This window comes from Gavialis gangeticus, unplaced genomic scaffold, assembly GCF_001723915.1.
Source record: "Gavialis gangeticus isolate Ggan-Ray unplaced genomic scaffold, GavGan_comp1, whole genome shotgun sequence".
Taxonomy (NCBI): domain Eukaryota; kingdom Metazoa; phylum Chordata; order Crocodylia; family Gavialidae; genus Gavialis; species Gavialis gangeticus.
Window position 1 is genome coordinate 47365058 of NW_017729006.1, and position 19669 is coordinate 47384726.

At 43.2% G+C, this 19669-nt stretch overlaps 1 protein-coding gene across 1 annotated transcript in view; it reads left to right on the top strand.

The window, feature by feature from the left end:
• Window positions 1-19669, top strand: part of LOC109291939 (dynein heavy chain 5, axonemal-like) — a 361945-nt gene that overhangs the window by 240447 nt on the left and 101829 nt on the right. Inside the window, exons 60-62 of the mRNA XM_019509183.1 lie at window positions 6670-6888; window positions 9156-9332; window positions 14312-14506. Of these exons, the coding sequence (XP_019364728.1) occupies window positions 6670-6888; window positions 9156-9332; window positions 14312-14506 (591 nt within the window). The remainder of the gene's footprint in view (window positions 1-6669; window positions 6889-9155; window positions 9333-14311; window positions 14507-19669) is intronic.

The following is a 19669-nucleotide window of genomic DNA, read 5'->3' on the forward strand; positions in this document are numbered from 1 at the left end:
AAGAAGCACCCAGATATATCCTGGTGGGAGTAAGCAACCCCTAGGTCTACAGGGTCTGTGTATCCTGGGTGGCGCAGGACTCAGACAAATCCCTGAGTCCAGGTGGTGGGAACGGTACCCCAAGCTTGCAGGTGTGCTCCAGGAAGGGGGTTGGCCAGACGTAGGTGCCCCAGGGGAGGCACTCGGAGCTTGGTTTTTGGCCATGCACAGTGAGGCGGGTGGCTTAGCGCAGGAGCTCCCCCTACTGGCCTGCCACAGCTGCAGTCCACTGCCTGCACACCACAGGCAGGGGCATGCAGACAGCATATCATGGCTCTCCCTGAGCTCCGGACCATTCTGTCACCATTGCAAGATCCCAGCCTTAGCCCTGGATCAGATCCCTGTGCTACTGCACAACCTGGCATTATTGCTGGGGCCGGTCTCCATAGAAACCTTGGCTCCATGTTGTCATGGCCCCACTGCTCCTGGAGTCTCCATGGAAACGCCGCAGCGATGCAGGCAGGGGCTGCTGGGCAATGGAGTCCACCACAGCCCGATCTGGCCCATGGGCCAGACTTTGGCTACCCCTGCCCTATGACCCTGTGAGGTCATATTTGCATGGAGGGGTATCAGACAGAGGGCCTGTACCAAGGAAATGTTCCAGAGAGTCCAAGAATAGAGACAATCCTGGAGCCTGTCCAGGCCAATAGAAGCTTACAAGCACACGTGCCAGATTCTATTCCACCTAATAGGCATCTAGGTAGACTTAGATTCCTACACATGATTCTATTCCACCTTGTCCAAGTTCCTGAAAATCTAGTTTTGTAGATTTCATCTACTTTCATCTACTTTCTGTAACACACCATCATCTTGCTCTTAAAATTAAGTTATAATAAAACATTGAGGAGGAGAAGGACCCACCCATCTTTCTTATTAACAGTTTTTCTGGAATGCAAACAGGGTGAGGAAAAAGATGCACCACGTCCACTTATGTACCTAATAGGTGGAATCAATCCGGCCCTATAAGTTTAGCAAAGGTAGAGGCAAACACAGGCTTGGTGGTTGCCCACTGGTAGACCATTATGAGAACTGTGACAGCTGGCAAACTTGGAGAACTGAGATGTCAGAAACAAAGACAGACAATGGAAAAGCTAACAGCCTTGTTGCAACTTACGATGAGCACATTTCCAGCTGTGAGTTTCAATCTTTTCCCATTTATATATCTACCTATTTCCCAATGAAACTTTGTGAAGTTGCTGAACAAGTCCCTGTTTACAATGGTGGGGAGGTTGAGCATGGGGAACATAGGTTAACAAAAAGCTTAAGTATATTAAGTGATCCCTCTGAAGGCAAGTACATGCTTATGCATGTCTTTAGAGCTGGGGTGGCATAATTTGTGTGACACCAGCACTTCCCCTTTGAATAAGTGATTATACAGGGATCCTGTTTTTTTTCTGTTTAATAATTCCAAATTCTCTGATTTAACCCCCCCACCCCTGCAATTCTCTGCTTAAAAACCCCAACATCTTGCTTTTTTCTGCAGTTAAAATGAAATGCCACTATATATGTAGGTATCAGTTGAACAGGGTGTTTTATTGATATATTTACATTTTTAAAGCAATTCAGAAGCTTACCAGTGCCTCGATCATTGTAGTACATTCTAAATACCTATATGTTCTGGCATTTGATTTTTGGTTTTTATCATAGAAAATCAGAGCTCCCCTTGCCCCTTTGCTCATCAGGACGTGGGTCCAGCTGTGGTTGTCCCCACAGCTGCTTTGTGGTACTGAGCAGCATTGATACACTGATGCCCTGCTCCTGCCCATGCCGTTGCCCCTTACTCCCAAGACACAGCCCACTGGCTCTGTTGGTGCCTCTCACTCATGACCTGCAGCCCCTGTCTGCCCCCACTTGCTCACTCCCAGTAGCAGCTTCCCCCTGCACCAGGACACAAGTCCAGTTGTGGCTGTCCTGCCCACTGCTTTGTGGCTCTGAGCAGTGCTGGCCTCTGCTGTTCTGCTCCCTGAACCTGTGCCCAGGCCCCAGTGGCCCCTAAGCCCTTCCTGGGAAACCCTTGACTGGGGCTCAGGGACTGGGCTGGGCTTGCCTCTGGCTGGGCAAGTCCCTTCCCTTCCATGCCAGTCTCCCCCTGTACAGACTGCTCTAGGGTGGCAGGGGGGCTCCAGGCTTGGTTCTGGCTGTTGTTTCTACCCAAAGCGTCTGTCCCTTCCCCCGCCCCCCCCCCTCACTCACGCATGCCACATAGACCCCACTGCCACTTCAGTCCCCTGTGCCCATCACCCCCATGCCCCTGTGCTAGGGCTGTGGGGCGGGGGGTGCACTCCTCTGGGGCTCCTGCATGCAGGGGCTGTTCTCCCCTGGGGTTGGCAAGGCTGGGGGGGCCCAAGGCTGGGCAGGGCAACACGTGGGCTGGCTGTGTTGCCACTCCACTCTTCTCTTCCCCTCCCCATTCCTCCCCTTCCGCTGCCGCACTGTGCATGACGACCTCAGCCACTGTCTCCAGCTCTAGCCCCAGTGCAGGTGCCAGCAGGCTCTGCAGTCTCAGGCTGGCAAGATGTGGTGCAGTGGCACAATGAGCAGCAAGACAGCGGCTGCTGATATGGAGGATGGGCAATTCTTGCCCCCAGCACCCCGGCCCCAGGCACCGCCCTTGCTGGACAGCACCCCCGGCCCCATCTGTCAACCCTGCCCCAAGGGCTTCCGACTTAGCGGGCAGGGGTGCAGCCAGGAGCAATGTGTAGTGGGTGCACATGGGTGCACATGCACCCCCCGAGCATGGCGGTGCACCATCTGCAAAAAGCCACTGCTGACACTCTGCGGTTGCTGCTCACCACCCTGCTGTTGACACTGCTGGTAGCATCTCCGGGCAGTCCGCGGTTCCCCTGGGCCACTGCCAATGCTGCCAGTGGCGGCTGTGGGTGGTTGCCAACCCTTTTTCGGTGCTCACCACCCCTCACCCCACTGCTGACAATGCTGGCTGTGGGAGTTCCCTGTTCATCACCGCCATGCTCCCACCGCCACCGTGCCCCGCAGCCACCAGGAGCATGCGCTGTTCATGGGTGCAGCATGCACTCCCTCCCACACTGAGCCACTGCCCCAGCTGGACAACATCTGCCTGCACCTCCTGACTGCTGGGTCCTAGTCACTTCCTGTCACTCTGCTGACTGAGACCATAGCTGCCAGAGTATAGAGCCCCTTGCCTCTGTTCCAGAGTTCCCCTGCTAGGTTATGTCTCTGGCTCCCTTATGTAAGCTTGAATTGTAGCTCCATATTCTAGCTCCAGCCTGGGTTACACCTCAACTGCTTGCATCCCAAGACTTCACTCACAAAGTGGTTACCAAGTAATTTGACATAGGGAATCAAAGCAGCGCATCTGTGCCTTGTATACTGTTGGACACTAGTACACTTTAACTGTGCAAGTTCAGTGGACTGTGAGATTTGGACAGTCCTTTAAGCTTGAATCCTTTACTTAATTAAACAAGTCTTTGCATATGGAAAATCAATTAGCAAAACTTAATGTGAGTTAGCATCTACAGTGGCCTTTTATGCGACTTGCAGGCTTTTGTGCCACATAGATACGCAGACGTTTTCCATGAGGAATTCTAATGGTGGGATTTAAAAAAGACTTCTTAGCATATTTTTCTTTGGTGTTGGTTCTGAACTTTTCATCATCCTCATAATATAAGCTTTTGGTATGTCATAGTGTGAAATTTTCTTTGTTTATTTCCATTATAAAATAATTGCTACTGCCAGTTTTGTTTCTCTGATCTTGACGTCAGCAGACATTGTGATCGAGCTACCCATTCCTGCTACGGCTCCCCAAGCTCCTGATGCATCCCATGGGTGATGCCAAACTACAGTGCAGTTGTGCACCAAGTCTTGTGTAGAGGGCCATAGGCCTTCATGCCTTTTAAAAAAATGACCTGCCAACGTCTCTATTCATCTGGTAGCATATTACAGTACAGCCCCCAAAAGGTCAATAGCTTGCTCATGGCATGTTGTACTCTGCAGAGCATAGTTGTTCAACATGGAATTTCTCTGCCTGAGGCACTGGACATGGAGGGGGGAGGTAGCAGCAGCAGAATAAGGGAATCTCAAACCCAGAGGATCCAAGATGAGAAACCTAGAGAAATTGGAGGGGGCTGAATAGGAAGCAAAGAGCATTGTGCTACTCAGGGAGAAATTGCATTGAAGGGCTCACAGACACTGTGTGGAGAAACAGCACTGGAAGACAGTCAGAGTCAACTGATCCAGGACTTATTTGGGTAGCCATGGGCACAAAATATTGGTGATATCCAGCACCTTTCACTCTGGGTGTGCATAAGAGGAAAAATAATATCTCCACTGGAGCTAGTAGTCTCAGTCATGCCCACAGTTTTGGAGGAGAGCTGATTTATAGAGAGCTGGCCAGGAACCAGCCAAATGTATTTACATAAGTAGGGATCCCAGTTGGCCAGGCTGTAAGAGGGTTCTGTGTGGAGTGAGGCTACCTGAGTGGTGGGACCTGAACTGGGAAGGTTTGTTGTCTGCATCTAGGTTGGCTGTATTCACGGGAGGTTGTTCCAGCATTAGGCCCCTCACCTTCCTTTCTGCCTCTTGGTAGTAGGGGTGTGTTGTTAGGCACCATACTCTACATACCGCGTCCACCACCATCCCTGCAAACTGTTTGGGTGGGGTGCAGGAGGTCAAGTGCTGGGAAATGGTGGAGGTGGAGCTGCCAAGGAGCTTTTCCTCTGTGTCCAGAAAGTATTGGTAAGTAATGATTATGTCCTTCCCCAGAGGGACATAGAGGCTCTCTGACATGTAGCCCAGGTATCATAGCTTCCCAAGAATCTCTGGCCAGGTGAGTGGTGTTCTGGCTATGCGGGCCAGGGCCTGGTGGTATGGGCTCTGGACTTTCTTGATCTGTGCCTAGTGTTCCCTGAGTCTTCTGTGCCCTCCTGCCCACCCCTCAAGTCAGCCCTACGCTGCCTAGTGGTTTCCCCCCAGACCAGAAGTGAAGGCAGAATGGGCCCAAAAGGTACTTCTGCCATTTGCCAGCACTGGATAGAGGTGACTGCATCTGAGGCAGATTGCCAGCCAGTGGGCGCTCACAGAAGTGTCTACAGTGGCTCCCTCCACAGTTCACAAGGACATTGTAGCCACTGATAGTAATGCACTCATTCTTTGATAGAATAAGGCAGACATCTTTGGATGGTCTTCTGGGAACTTTTCATGAGAGAGCTCTTTGCTAACTTTGTCCAGCATTGTGTCATGTTTTCTTGTGCGTGAATCATTCTCAGAGATAGAGCTTTCTCAGAGTGCTGCCAGCATCTCTGAGCTGGTTGCCATATGTATCACCTGCAGGCTGCTGCATTCTAAATTGCCCAATGGCAGTGCACAAGTCTACCATTAGTCTCTATGCAAAATGTCTGAGTGAAATATGATCCAGAAAGTGTTAACAGTTTGTCTGAAGACATCACAAAGTGCATCTGAATACCTGTCCCGGGGTCACATCATTGAATCAATGACAGAAACATTGCAATGCATTCAGCTGCTCGCTAAATCCTTATTGGAAGGACAGTGTGTATACATGTCTGTCCCAGGACCTTTCTGTTCTGGGACAAACACAGGCACAACTGGTCCCAGAACAAATGCAATCTCTGTTCCTAGCCTTAGGGAGTGGCCAGTAGTTGCATTTTAGATGGCTAGTAAATTAAGTGGGATTTTGCCTCCTGTCTTTTGGGGCCTACCAGATTTGATACTGTATATTTGATCATTCTTGGGTAGCAATCTCAAGACGTGTACTATGATTTTCTTTTGCGAATGTTTTTGTTATCTGAGAGAACAATACATTGGATCTCAGCACATTTTAATTAGAATTAACATTTCCTTAGTAGGAATATCACAAATCAGTCCTTGTTTTGATGACTTACTGAGTCATTTAATGAGTTTAATGCTCTATTCATTTATTGTTTTGGGATAATAGGGTTGCCCAACTAAGGCCTTTTATCAGATATATGATGGTAATAATTTTTTCACCAGAAAAGGTATTAAAATTTCAGCAATCTTATAGCAAAAAAGGAGAGGTGAGTTGCATACTGTTTAAACATGATGCTCATTAGATTTCTAAATAGTCACATCAGTTGGAACCAATTTTAAATAAAATAAATACTAATATAAATACAGAAACAAAGCCTTTTTCTAAGAAAGGTTTCATGTAGTGTCTCCTTAATTCTTTACTATACACACACACACACACACGGATTCTCATCCCTTTTGGGGGGCTCAGCCCCCCTGATCTCCCCTGTAATTCGAACCCTGCTTATAAAGGAAGTTTGAGTATTGGGTATAATACCAAACAAATTATCTCCATCTTCTATGTACAGGCATTTCATGATGACCTTCAATAGCACCACTAATTTAAAACTGTTTATTACTGTAGGCTTGGCCTAAAAATAACAGCTAAGCATACAATTTAGTGTTACATCAAGCAGCAGACTTGCTTTCTATCAGTAACTGAAGCTGGAAAAGCAAACATATTGGAATATTGTTGTTTTAAGCAAAGAATTATATTAAAAATGATAAAGTAGAGTACATGTCACACTACAGGATCATGGAAAGAATGCTATTAAGTTGGAGTTGTCAGATAATCAGTATTAAATATTTCTCACTTTAAAATATATGTAGGCAAATCTAGCATTGCAAGAAGCAAGGCTGACAGTTGCCCAGACTGAACTGAATAATGCTCAAAACCAGCTTGAGGAGAAGCAGAGACAATTGGATGAAGTCCAAGCCATGTATGATGCTGCCATGAGAGAGAAGCAAGCTTTACTGGATGATGCTAAGGCTTGCAGGGAGAAGATGAACAATGCCACGACCCTTATTGAAGGATTAGGTGGAGAAAAGGTACTGATGCATCTGAGCAGAAATGTAGCATAAATTAGATTATATAGTTTGTGTGCATTCCTTACTGAGCAACAACAGTGCTAAGTAAATCCACAGATTAAAAAGGATCATATGAACACTTTACTGTGTATGTCATTGCTTTTTGGATGCATATACATTTTTTGATTAATTGGACCTGTCTAAAAAAAGTTATGAGTTGTTTATGTACATAAGGCTGTTGTATATGCTCATTGTGGTCACTGAGATCAGGTTGGACTAAGGGCTAGGCTCAAGGAGTGGATGCAGTTTTGGCAAAACATCAGTAAGAGCAAGGACTATGTCTTAACTCAATATTTGTATAACAGTATTTCTAAACATGCTTATTCTTTTTTTCAGGTATGCAAGGACAGTAGTTCAAAGAACTAACTAATTCCCTGAAAAATATTTTGAGTTGAATTTTACAAAAATAATTTATGTTTCTATTTCTATACCTGTACAATTTTAAAAGAGCCATTTAAAAAATATTTAGATTATATATAATAAATTTGTTTCCAAGTTTAGTATTTCATGTTTTACCCTGGAGATCTATATATTTTTTGATTATGGAGATAAATACAAAATAAGTTTCTTTTATTGTAAGTATAACCTTTATATGATTAATTATGTAAAATTCTGCATTGAAAATACAATAACCTATAGGATACATTTTTGATTTTGCAGTGTCCTGTGTCCATAGTCAATTGAGTTGCAGGTGTAAAACTAGTTTTTCCATTAAAAAAATAAGACTTGGCAGCATTTCAGATCTCCAAACCCCTAAACCTCCATATGTCTAGTGCAAAAATTGAATTTGTGCTTATAAATCTCCAAAAGAAAATTAAATTGGAAATGTTGATGATATCAGAGTTGCCATTCAGTGGCTGATGGAAACTGAAGGTTTCCTAAAGGCTCCAAAGGAAGATATTCTTCCTTTGTTAATTATTTGGTAATACCTAATAACTATTTGGGTGAGTCAGGTAAACTTTGTGTTTGCTGTTCACTCCGCTGGGGACCAGACTTCACCATTTATTCTTTACATTGACAGTTGTCGTAAGTGCTTCCTTTCCTGTTTTGTTTTTTTCACAATCCATCCTGGTTTATTGCTGACATACAGAAATTGAAGTAGTGGAATGGAAGTATTGTGCCAGATCTCAATGATTCCATCATGAATACTTTTAAAAACTGAATACTATGCCTATGCAAGGCTAGTGAAGAAGATTTTGCTTTCTGCATCATATCCTTGAAGTCTGAGGAGAGAAAGCTATTTTTATTGACTATTTTTATTTTCATGACTGTGCTCTAAAACTTCACATCAGAAGAGAAGAGTGCTTTGTCTATGTCTTTTGGTATTACTGCATAAACTGAAAGAGCAAACACAAAATGGTGGCTGGGAATCAGTGTAGTAGGTTTTCATGATCACAGGATTTTTCAGGACTTGTGGGCCTTCTATACTTTTAAAAAGGCTCACAGCATTGTAAGTTGATTCTTAAAAGACACTCAGGGAGCCCATCTACACATGCAGTTAATGTGAAACAATAAACTGTGGAGCTTATTGTTCCCGGGCGTGTTGTTTAAATATGCTCCTGGGAATGCAGCACATTGAGCCAGATCAAAGCATCCCCAGCTGGCCAGGAGCCCTCGGGATCAGTCTGTCAGCCCAGGCCTGTTTCTCCCAGCTCAATGTATTGCGGAGGGACTGGCTGGGGCAAGGGTGCTCCAGTGTAGGGCTAGCTGGCAGGCAGCCCCTGCACTGAAGCACCCTTGTGCCCCAGCCAGCTGGAGGAGTGTCTACAGGTGTGCTGCTGTGGAGTTAATTAGTTTACTCCAGTCTAATAGGGGTGCACATGTAGAAATGTGACCTTTACTATGGAGGTAATTAGTCTACTCCACAGGAAATGTCTCATGTAGATGCACCCAGGTTCTGGTTCTGTGGTCTTTATTCAGACAAAAGTACCATTGACATACATGGCATTTTTGTCTCCATAAAAAGTGAAGGGCCAGATTGATAGTGCCTATGGAACAAATACAAGAGAGAACAGGAGTGCATGATGAAGGGGGAAAATAAAAAAACAAACAAGCAATACTGCATCACTTAGGCAACTTCTAACACTTTCAAAATGAATTGTTTTAAATAAAAAATAGTTCAAATACCTTAAAAGTATACTGGTAATAAAAAGTAAAAACATTGATTTGAACTTCAATTGAGTATTGTGTTGATCTAACAGAGTTCTTTACAACAATTTAAAATTTAGATTCGTTGGACAGAAAGCAGCAAAAATTTTCAGAATCAAATTATTCAGTTGGTGGGAAATGTTCTTCTGGCGACAGGATTTCTCTCTTACTGTGGGCCATTCAATCAGGAATATAGAAACCTGCTGCTACAACTGTGGAAGAGAGAAATGATCCACAACAGGATTCCATTCAGTGATGTAAGTGTTCCTTTTCTAGAATAAAAAATACATAGAGAAATGCTCTTAGGAACATTGTGTTCCAAATGGACAAATTATTTTAAATGATTTAAAGGCTGTCATGCCTCATCAGAGTTTTTTAAAAATAAAGAACAAAAGAATATTGGCAATTGTGCTAATATGAATAAATCTCATTAAAAAATCCCCTTTTATTTCAGTGTATCATAAATCCTGTATATACTTTGCCATGACTACCTTGAGGCAAAAGCCTAGAAGTAATTGCCTTGGGATACCTGCCACAAACAGCTGTCCTGGGAAGAAACCATTGTGCCTAAGAAAAAAAACTGCCCTGGTTTGTAACTGAAGCAAGATTTCCTGAGTTAGGGTGGATTTACCTCAGTTCAAGGGGTTGTATCATGTGGTTACAACTTTTTGCACCTTTGAGTAGCTGGGATTTTCCTGTTCATATGTCCAGGACCTTTGTCACATGGTGGAATTAGCAAATTCAACCAAAGCACTGCAGTCTGAGAATCTCTTTCTTTACCATTTCAGCAGATCTTTCAAGCCAGTTGGTGATAGTAAAACTAAATAAAGAATGGAGCAGTTATAGATACCTAAGTCCAGACTCAAAAAGGGACTTTGTGGCTGTAAGGCCTGGAATTCATGAACCTGAATTTGATGCCTAAGTTACCTTGGCACTGAATGGGCATGTCTACACGTCACTGTACAGCATGCTATGATGATGACATAGCAATCATGAGGGCCTACATGTGATTAACTGCTACATTCGCATAGTGGCATGCTCCCCACTTACAGCACTCTGCTACAGTTATGTAGCTGGGAAATCTAAACGTGCACCACCTGCATGATCCAGTACCCACCCATACTGCACCATGCTATAGTACTTCTAAAAGGAAGTACTAAATTATGGCGCCATAGCAACATTGCCATACAGTGACATGTAGACGCACCCATTGAGAAGAATTAGTCACCAAAGAACAAGTTTACAACAGGCAGCTCCATGAGCTGATAGGAAATACCAAAGAAAGGGGTGTGCCAGAAATTCTGTTGCCCTCCAGATCTATATAGTTGGGTGAGATTGGGTTTCACTTAAGTTTTTTTTCGGATTTATGCACTTAAGTTGTTTCTTGAATTATGGAGGTCTGGTTCACCCTCCTCTTTTAGGACACAAACAGTAAAGGCAGTATCTACTATTATTGTAATTGGTTATCAGTTACAGCACTTGCCCAAGATGTGGAAGACCTGGGCTCTAGGTCCTCCTCAGCCTCAGGAGGTTGAAATGGACTTCTCCTACCTCTCAGAAGAGCGTCCCAACCACTTAGCTATGGGATAGGCTTAAATAGGAGCACTCTCACTCTCCACTCCTCCTGTTGAACCTGAAATACAGATTCTTGAGGCCAGAAGATATGAGAGAGAGATTTTGTACTCCAGTAATGAGGCATTTGCCTAAGAGTAGGGAGACCTGGGTTTTGGTCTCATGCACCAGAGACTGTTCATAGATTTTGCCTTAAAGAGTCTTTGGATAGAAGGTATCAGCAGCATTGGGAGCAGATTAGAGTGTATACGGTAAATAGTATGCTTGTACAAAAAATATAGATAGTGTCAGAATCTTACAAGAAAATTGTGAACCAGTTCACCATACTTAAAGAAACACATTTGGCACTTAAATCCAGGAGGAAATTTTGCATGTTACTTGCCTGTCTGACATAGATCCCAAATTATGGGAGAAAGTCAGGACTTCAGACATGCCCCCAGAGGTGACATGAGCAGGGTGCAGGGCCTGGGGCAAATTAGGCTGTGCGGGATCTCGCCCTTGGGCGCAAGAAAGCTGGAAGCAGATTCGGCATCAAGGGTGTTGAGTGGCCGGATGTGAAGCTAGCAGCAGCGTGGAGTCGCTGCGGCCACTCCACCAGGCTCCACGGGGCCTCCCAAAGAGTGGGGCACAGGGCGGTCACCCTGATTCACTTCCCCACCCCCTCCCAGGGACAGCCCTGCATTCCCCTCTCTTCAGTGTTTCCCATTGGTTGTTTTACGCCTCCCGTTGCTGAGTGTGCTATGAATTCCAACTCTTGGCCCCTAAATCTACTCATTCACTGCCTGGGAGATTTAGCTGCCAAACTCAGATTTGTGAATTCCACTCTTAAGGTTGGGTACCTTAAAGTTAGCCCTGTCAACACTGAAGCCACATGCAGGCATTACACTTCTATTGAGAATCACTGCTCTCCTGATAGAAACTACAAGCATTCATTCAGTTTCTCCTGGGGGAAACCTGCCCCATCTAGGACAAAGATTTTCCAATGTCTATCTGGAAGGATCCCCATTGCGAGAATGACCGCTTGTTTGCTTGGGTAGTCCATGCATGGAGGAAGGGGAAGGATCTTGCTGCAGTGAGGGGACAGGTTTCTTATCTTACTTTCTGATGTGTGTCTTTTGTTGCCCAGACACCCACTTTCCATTGCAATGCCTTATTCTTCCTGCCAGCACTAAACATCTGGATACTTGCTTTGTCATTACAGTTCTTAGCTGTCATTACAGCTTATCCTTTCAGATAAAGGAAGGCTTTGTATCAAAGTCTGATTTGTTTTTTCCTTTTTTTGGCTAAATGGTGTTATGATTACTTTAACCCACTGCTCTTAAATTGAGCTGGCAAAAACAAACTTCTCTTTGCTCTGAAAACAAAAGTCCTGTGATTTCTACTTAAGATTAGTCAAATCATAACCAAGATTTGCTAGCAATTGTTTGTAAAATAGAACTAAGCAGCTTTTCTCTTAATAGCACTGTCACTTGTTTAATTTCACTTTTTAATGTGATGTGAAAATGTTTTTGCAACCAACAACAGGACAAGACATATTAGCTTCTGAACTGGGATATGTTACTTTTATTCTTGTGCACCAGAGATCTAGATAGATAGATGGATAGATAGATGGATAGATCTATCCTATCTCTCTCTCTATATATCTGTATCTATATACATAGATATATATAGATATAGTTAATCATAATACTTAGCTCTTACATAGCATTTCTCATCAGCATGCCTCAAAAGATTATTTCCATTTATCCTTGTAAAATGTGGTGTAAAATGGATAGGTACCTGATGCTCATTCTTTCAGTGAGTCAAGGTCAGTCATTGCCATCAGGGGGTTACCTGCCATGTAAGCAACCTCTGTGTGGGATTCTGGATTTCTCATGCCCTGTATCACGGAGTAGCTCCTTTGCTTGTGAGCCCCTTTGTCTGCAGAGATGGGATTTGTTTCAACACAGTGTTACATCAATTGAACAAAAAGTGTGATGTTGAACTAGGTCAACCATGATTGTTAATAATTTACCATAATCTTAAATTTACAAACCAGAGGAATTTAAACTAATGCAAACCAGGTTTAAACTGATGTAAGAGTGTCCAAGTAAAGGGATTTTCATCAGTTTAAGTAAATCACTTTAGCGTTATACCTTCAGTTAAACTGCTGTACTGGGGTGCATAGGTGAGGCTGATGAGACAGGATTAGTGCATAAATGCTTTTACTTTCTACTTGCTATAACACACACAAAAATAGAAGTAACATTTCCCAGTTCAGAAGCTAATATGTCTTGTCGTATAGATATAGGTAGGTAGATATAGATCTATATGACTAGAGCTGTACACACACAAAGGATTCCTTCCCAAGGTGGTATAAACATTCCAGACCTGCATTTGTCATCCTACCAACATTCTACGTATGTCTGTCTTAGAGAGTGTCTTCTCCAGATATGCAGCATCAAATGATTCTTGCAGAAGTAATTACTTCTTGCTTTTGGGATGTCTCTCAAGCTTCTTATTCCCCAAGACTGGGAGTACTAGTCCCCAGAGAAGAAAAATCAGTGACCTGTAAATCAGGTCTCTGAAACTCTTTTGAGAGCATTCTTGTTCAATTACCTTTCCTAATAATTTTTTTTTCTTTTTTTTTAGTGAATTAAGTACTTAAAAAAAAAAGCCAGTGGATTTCACTGAGCAGAAAAGAAAGCCTATATAGAGATCCTAGGTTCATAAACCTGCTCAAAATGGAATTCCTCCCCAGGGGAAGGGACCTAAGTACTAGCTATTCTAGCATCTAAGTATAGGTACCTCTGGCTTTCATCTGAAACTCACCCTTAACACTTCGCTATTTTGAGTCTCACTTTTTCTATCTGAAAAGTGGAGTGAATACATTTCTCAGCCTTGTGAGGATGTTCTGAAGCTTCCTTTTGTTAAATTATTTAAACTGCTCCAGAGGATTAGCTTGAGGGCAAATAGAACTAGAACAAAAGAATGCAAATAGAACTAGTCTTTGTTTCCTATACATACCAGTTTTATTAACTCTCATGTTGGTCTTCAGGGTCCACTGGAGGGCATCATGTGAATTTCCAGCTGTATAGAACAATTCTACTCAGAAAGATGTTGAATGATGTTGATGTTTGACCCTAGGTAGTCAAAGGGTCCCTGGTTGTTCTGGGGTTGGTAAAAAGGAGGGTAGCTTACTCAGATTAGAAACAGATTTGGGTTGTGGACTACACCCAGCATGATCACAAGACACACTTGCTTTTTAATTCTGGCTCTGTGGTGCCAGTCAAGACACCTGAAACCAATGGGTATTAGGTCCTAAAGAGGAGATAAGCACCTAAATATCTTTGAAGATGTGGGCCCTAGCCTCCTTAGGGAAGAATTTAAATAGCAAACCTACAGAAGGATTCCTTGAGGTAAACAATATAAACTGAGAGCTAAAATATTCTGTCATCTACTGTGAGAAGATTAGGAATTTTATCCTGTTAGAAATACTTTCCCAAGGCTAGGTCCTGAAATCCTTATTCAGATAAAATGCTAACTTTTCCTGAGTAAAGTTTCCAGGTTTTAACTTTTGCTAAAGACCTATTATCATGATTTTTTTTTTTCAGAAACTGGCTTTCCACCCAACTACTTTAATAAGGCTACACTATTAATTCTGCAATTTAATATTTTATATTAGGCTCTTAACCTCATCAGTATGCTTGCTGACAATGCTACAGTTGGTGAATGGAATCTCCAGGGTCTTCCAAATGATGACCTTTCAATTCAGAATGGAATTATTGTCACAAAGGCATCTCGATATCCTCTGTTGATTGACCCACAAGGTCAAGGAAAGATCTGGATTGAAAACAAAGAAAAGAATCATGAACTCCAGGTACACTCTTTGTTTAAAACAGTTTTCATTTCTGTCTCCTCGTAGACTGCTACTAGTAGTACAGTTTCTTTTACAAAATAAAATGCTACCACATCTGGGTCATATATTGTGGTACCCGGAATCAAATTTTCATTGTATACTATCTCTGGTGTAAAGGTATAAAGAAATGTTGAAATGTTTGTGTGTATAAATATATAAAAATTTACATATATATTTATATATACACATGCATAAATGTGTATATTTTATAAATATATTAATACATTGTATATTTTTGTGATGAATGTTTTATTAATTTGCCTACAGAAAGAGGCAATATAAATTATAGAAAGGTAAATCACTCATCACTTGTATTAGTATGGCATACTGCATAATTCATGGGATCTTTGATAGAATTATGCTGTTTTACAATTCATCCATATAGCAAGACTAGACAACAAAAGATAATAGGGTGGGCTACAGGAATAAAATAGGGAAACATGCAGGAACAGGGAGAGAGAAAGAAGAAGTTGAGGTAGGAAAAAACATGTATGTGGAAAGGAAGTCTGGCATTCTTGGATGAGTGTCAACATTTTTCATTCAAGTATTTCTAAATATGTGGTCTAATTTCACTTCACACTCACATTTCATGTATGTAACAAACACGTGTAGAAAATTGTGTTTGTTATACCTGCTTGCTTACTTCACGCTACAACCAATATTTCATCTTTGAGAGCTTAGACTTTATGTAACATTCCAAATCCGTAAGCTCTTCAAACTTATGGGGTGACCTTCTATTCATTCCTGGTCACCTAAGTAGCCATTTTTTGTTTGGCTACAGGATATGTTTTGTACTTACACACCCAGAGGAGTTCTTGTATAGTTGGGAAAATTAGAAAACAAGCTTCCAAGATTCAGGCACCTTTCATCATATTTGGGAAAGAAGTGATCTAAGTCCACAGGCCTAAATTAGGCCTTTGCTTTCCTTTAATAGTGCTTTTGGAGACAGAGGGCTTTCCAGTGCCCAACCTGCCTTTGCCCTTCCATAAAGGCTCCAAACCTAGAAGTATGCTGGTGAAACTGCTCCTTGGGGTTGTTTCCAGCAGTTGCTCTCAAGAGTGCTAGAAACTGAGGGGCCAGATCTGGCTAGTGTACTTTGATTGGACCCTGCAGACAACATAGGTGGAGGAACACCTAGTTTGTAGATCCCAACTGGGCTTAGATGACCAGCTTAACCCTGTCAAGGCTCAGGCAATTCTGGGCATAACAAAAAGCAAACATTTAGATGCCAAGGATACTTTGTCGATGAAAAATTTACAGATGAAAACATAGGTACTTAAAAGAATGCTTATGGGAATGCCCAGTAGTATAGGCTTGAGAGCCTCTAGGATTTGGTGGCAGTTGATCAAAGATTTTAAGGATGTACATTTTTTATTTAGGCCTCCTCGGAGGCATTTAGGTGGAGCTAAATCTCTTCCATATGCAGTAATTAAAAGACGACCAGATCTTGTCTGCACTGGTTAGTTTCTCAAGGCCTGCCCTCCCCAGCGAGAGAAGTCATTACATTTTGATATATATCCCAAAATTGTAATCCAATATATAATGTCATCCACAGAAATGATAAATAGATGACATTACATTTACAGTTCAGGTAAATGATAAGATAAAATGGAAGAGAGAGAGAGAGAGGGAGGGAGGAATAGAAAAGTATTTCAAAATATTGCAGGTTTCTGTAACACAGCACTCTAACCACAAGGTAGATGTTATTTGGCATCCTTTATAGCCCTCCCCTAAAAGCTGTCTTACATATAATGTCTTCCAGGTAGAAATCATATTGATTTTGAAGAAGTTCTCTCAATTATTTTTTAATAATAATTTCATGCCATTAGGCTTGTCTTTCCTCAAATAATCAACTGTTAATTTAATAGAAAGTAACTCCATTTCCCTAATTTTTTTTTATATTCTGGTTTTGTAGAAGATACGTTGCTTTTTTTTTTTTTACTGACGTAATGCATTTATTGAGTGTCTTCACAAACTTCTAGCACCTAAGGGCATGTTCGTGGTTTCTTGGGGGGATGTGGGCTCTGAAATAATTCTTGTACCAATTATCTGTCCGCAGACCAGTAGTTAAGCCTGTTTCTAAAGCCCAAAACATTTTCCCTCTAATTCTCCGTATGGAAAAACATCTACATTTATGTTTGTCAACTTTTTAATGTTTTTGTCAATGTCACTCACTTTTTCTTTACAAATCCCTTTGTAAGTTTTTTCAAAGAACTCTCTCTTTTTTACATTTGTGTTTTTTGGATGTGTTTATCAACTCTAGGATTATAGACGTTAATTTAGGGCAGGGGTATTGAACTATCCAGCTCTGCAGAAGTTATGTGGGTCAGATGAGGGGCATGGGGCTGGTCTGCAGGCTGGATTGGGCCACAGACTGGCCCCACACACTGGAACCAGCACACAGGTCTGATCTGGCACAGGCACCTCATGTAGTACACACCCCAGAGCAGCCCTGGCACTGTGTACAGTATGTGCCAGCTTCAGTCTGGGGCTCATGCACAGAGCTGGCACAGGGTGCACACTGCATAAGGTACCCACACTGGACCAGACCTTTGTACTGGCTCTGTTGTGTGAGGCCAGTCTGTGGGCTTAATTTGGACCAGCTCTGGAGCCAGTGTGCACAGCCAGTCTAGTGTGAATGCTGCATACAGTGTGTACCCCAGACTAGCCCCTTGTGCTGTGCAAAGCCCCCATGGCACTGGGTCCAGCCCCTTGCACTACATGCAGTGTTCACCAGACTGATTGGCTCTGTGCGCCATATGCAGCTTATAGGGCCAGGGCTGGTACATGCCTCATGAAGTGCTTGGGGTTGATTTAACACCATGGACCAAATCATAGGAATCCACAGGCCAGATTTGGCCTGTGGGCCATATCTTTGGCACCCTTAAATAAAGCCTTTGGGCCAGGCATCAGATTCTTTTGTTTCCTGTCACTAAATAAGGTGAGCTTTCAAGTTGGGAGTCAGAGGGGAAAAAGTTCATGGCCAGATCTATGGAAGAGTAAGGGCTTTGGGCGTATCATTACAGCTGGAACATCCTGATATGCTTTGGTCATGTCATAGTTGTTTTTTTCTCTATTATTCTCACTATATCAGAAGCTATGGGTATATGTCTGGTGGTTATAGAGGTACTTCGATTTTAACACAGCTAAAAGTGCCAACAGGTTTAGTATAAGTATATAGGTCAGTGTAGGAGGGCAGGCTCGAGTAGCACCGTAACACCTTCTGGTGACCACCAGACTCTGCCTCCTCCAGTTCCTGGGGCCCTTCCCTCTTTTTCATTCACCTGCCACACCTTGGATGTTATTTGAAAATAGAGTATTGGGAGGTGACCGAAGTGCCCCAGAGAAACCATTTTGTCTAGTTCCTCTAACTCTCTTTCTCTGTCTCTTGACACCTAGTGCCTTAAGGCTGTGTTTGTGGCTTCCTACCTCACCTACAGACAAGCCCATGCCCTGCTGGTGTTACTGTTCAGCCACTTTCCCTTTGTTGGGGTCTTGGCCTTCTTTGCCTCTGCCCTCTTTCTCTCTCTGGACCTTTTATCCCAGGCCCACTGTACTGGACCCGGCTTCTGGACTCCAGCCCTTGTCTCACCTACTATGGCTTTGCGCTCTGCTTTGGGCACTGGGCTCTCTAGCCCTGTCTCTGCCTAGCTTTGGGCTCTCACCTACTTTGGCTCTATCCCCAACCTGTTTTGGTCATTGGGCCCCCGGCCCTATCTCTGCCCAGCTCTGGGCATTGCTGAGACCTCTTTCACCCCTAATACTCCCCATCCAAACCACTGGTCTTAAACTATAACAAAGAAATGAGCCCTCTTGAGTATAACACAACATAAAGGCAGGCTCATGCCTTAACTAAACACTCTCTCACTGGGTAAGTCAATGTTGTAAAGAACAAGAAATGCTATCACTTCAACACAGGCAGCCCTGCTTGGGCAGCCATGCAACCAAAGAGAACAGGCCATCGTTTTAACATAAGCAAAATCCTCCCTGCTTGGGGTAAATGAATTTCCCTCTGGGCATGTCCTAACCTAGGTCACTCACCCTGCACCCGAGGGTTCTGTCTCCTGCCTGAGTTCCCCAGTGGGTCCTTTCTTTCCCTCTTGGCTCCCTGCAGTGCTTTCTCCAGCAGCTGTTCTTTTCACAGAGTGCTATCCTCTGACTGCCTCTGGGCACACCCTTATCTCGCTCTGTCCATTAGCATACCTGGAGCGGGTGAATCCCTGGCTCTGAAGCATTTATCCTTTTTGCTAATGAGCCTCTCTTCCTCCCTGTGGCTGCCTACATTTATAGTCTGCAAGTCTTATACTGTCTGTTCGTTTACACACGCAGCAGCTGTTTTGGTGCATTTTCCCCTTTGTCCATAACAGGAGTCTCTGGCTCCATGTTACAGTCTGATTCTAGTCCACCTATTAGGCATGGAAGTAGACTTAGAAAGGTATTCTAATTTCATCCGGAAGAGTCTGAAGTGGCATTGAACCTGTAGCCCAGTGACTAGGGCAGTCTCTTAAGAAATGTGACTCTCAGATTCTGGTCCTTGCCCCCAGGACTGTTTCTGTATTTTAAGTTAAACGAGTATTACCTAAATTGCATAAGCAATCCCCAAGTAGGGTAATCAGGACCTCCCCACCCCATAGCAGCACACTCCCTCTTGTGCTCTGTCTTTCTGGCACCAAGAATCTTGCATTTCTTTCTCCAGAGTAGTCTACCTTTAACAGGGTTGGGTAGAGAATACCCCAAAGAGAATGGCCTATGGTCATATGGTTAAGGTATTCTTCTTGCAGGCAGGAGATATAGTTTTGAACCCCCTGATGCTAGAGAGGGCACTGAACCCAAAAGCCACACTTCCTGGGGACTGCTCTCAACCTGAGGGTGTTAGGTTAAAAATGAGTACTTAGGTACTACAGTGACTGGAGGCATGTAAGCAAGTAAATGAGATATGCAACAATGAGGGGGAAAAATCAATCCTCCTCCTCCACATCAAGTCTAGGGCAAAACTTTCATTAATTTCAAAGGAAACAGGAGCAAGCCCATATATTGTGGTGATGCATGTAGTTGGTCAGGGAGAATTCCATTTTTTACAGTGTTGATAGATTTTATATTGAACGTTATATATGACAAGATGGT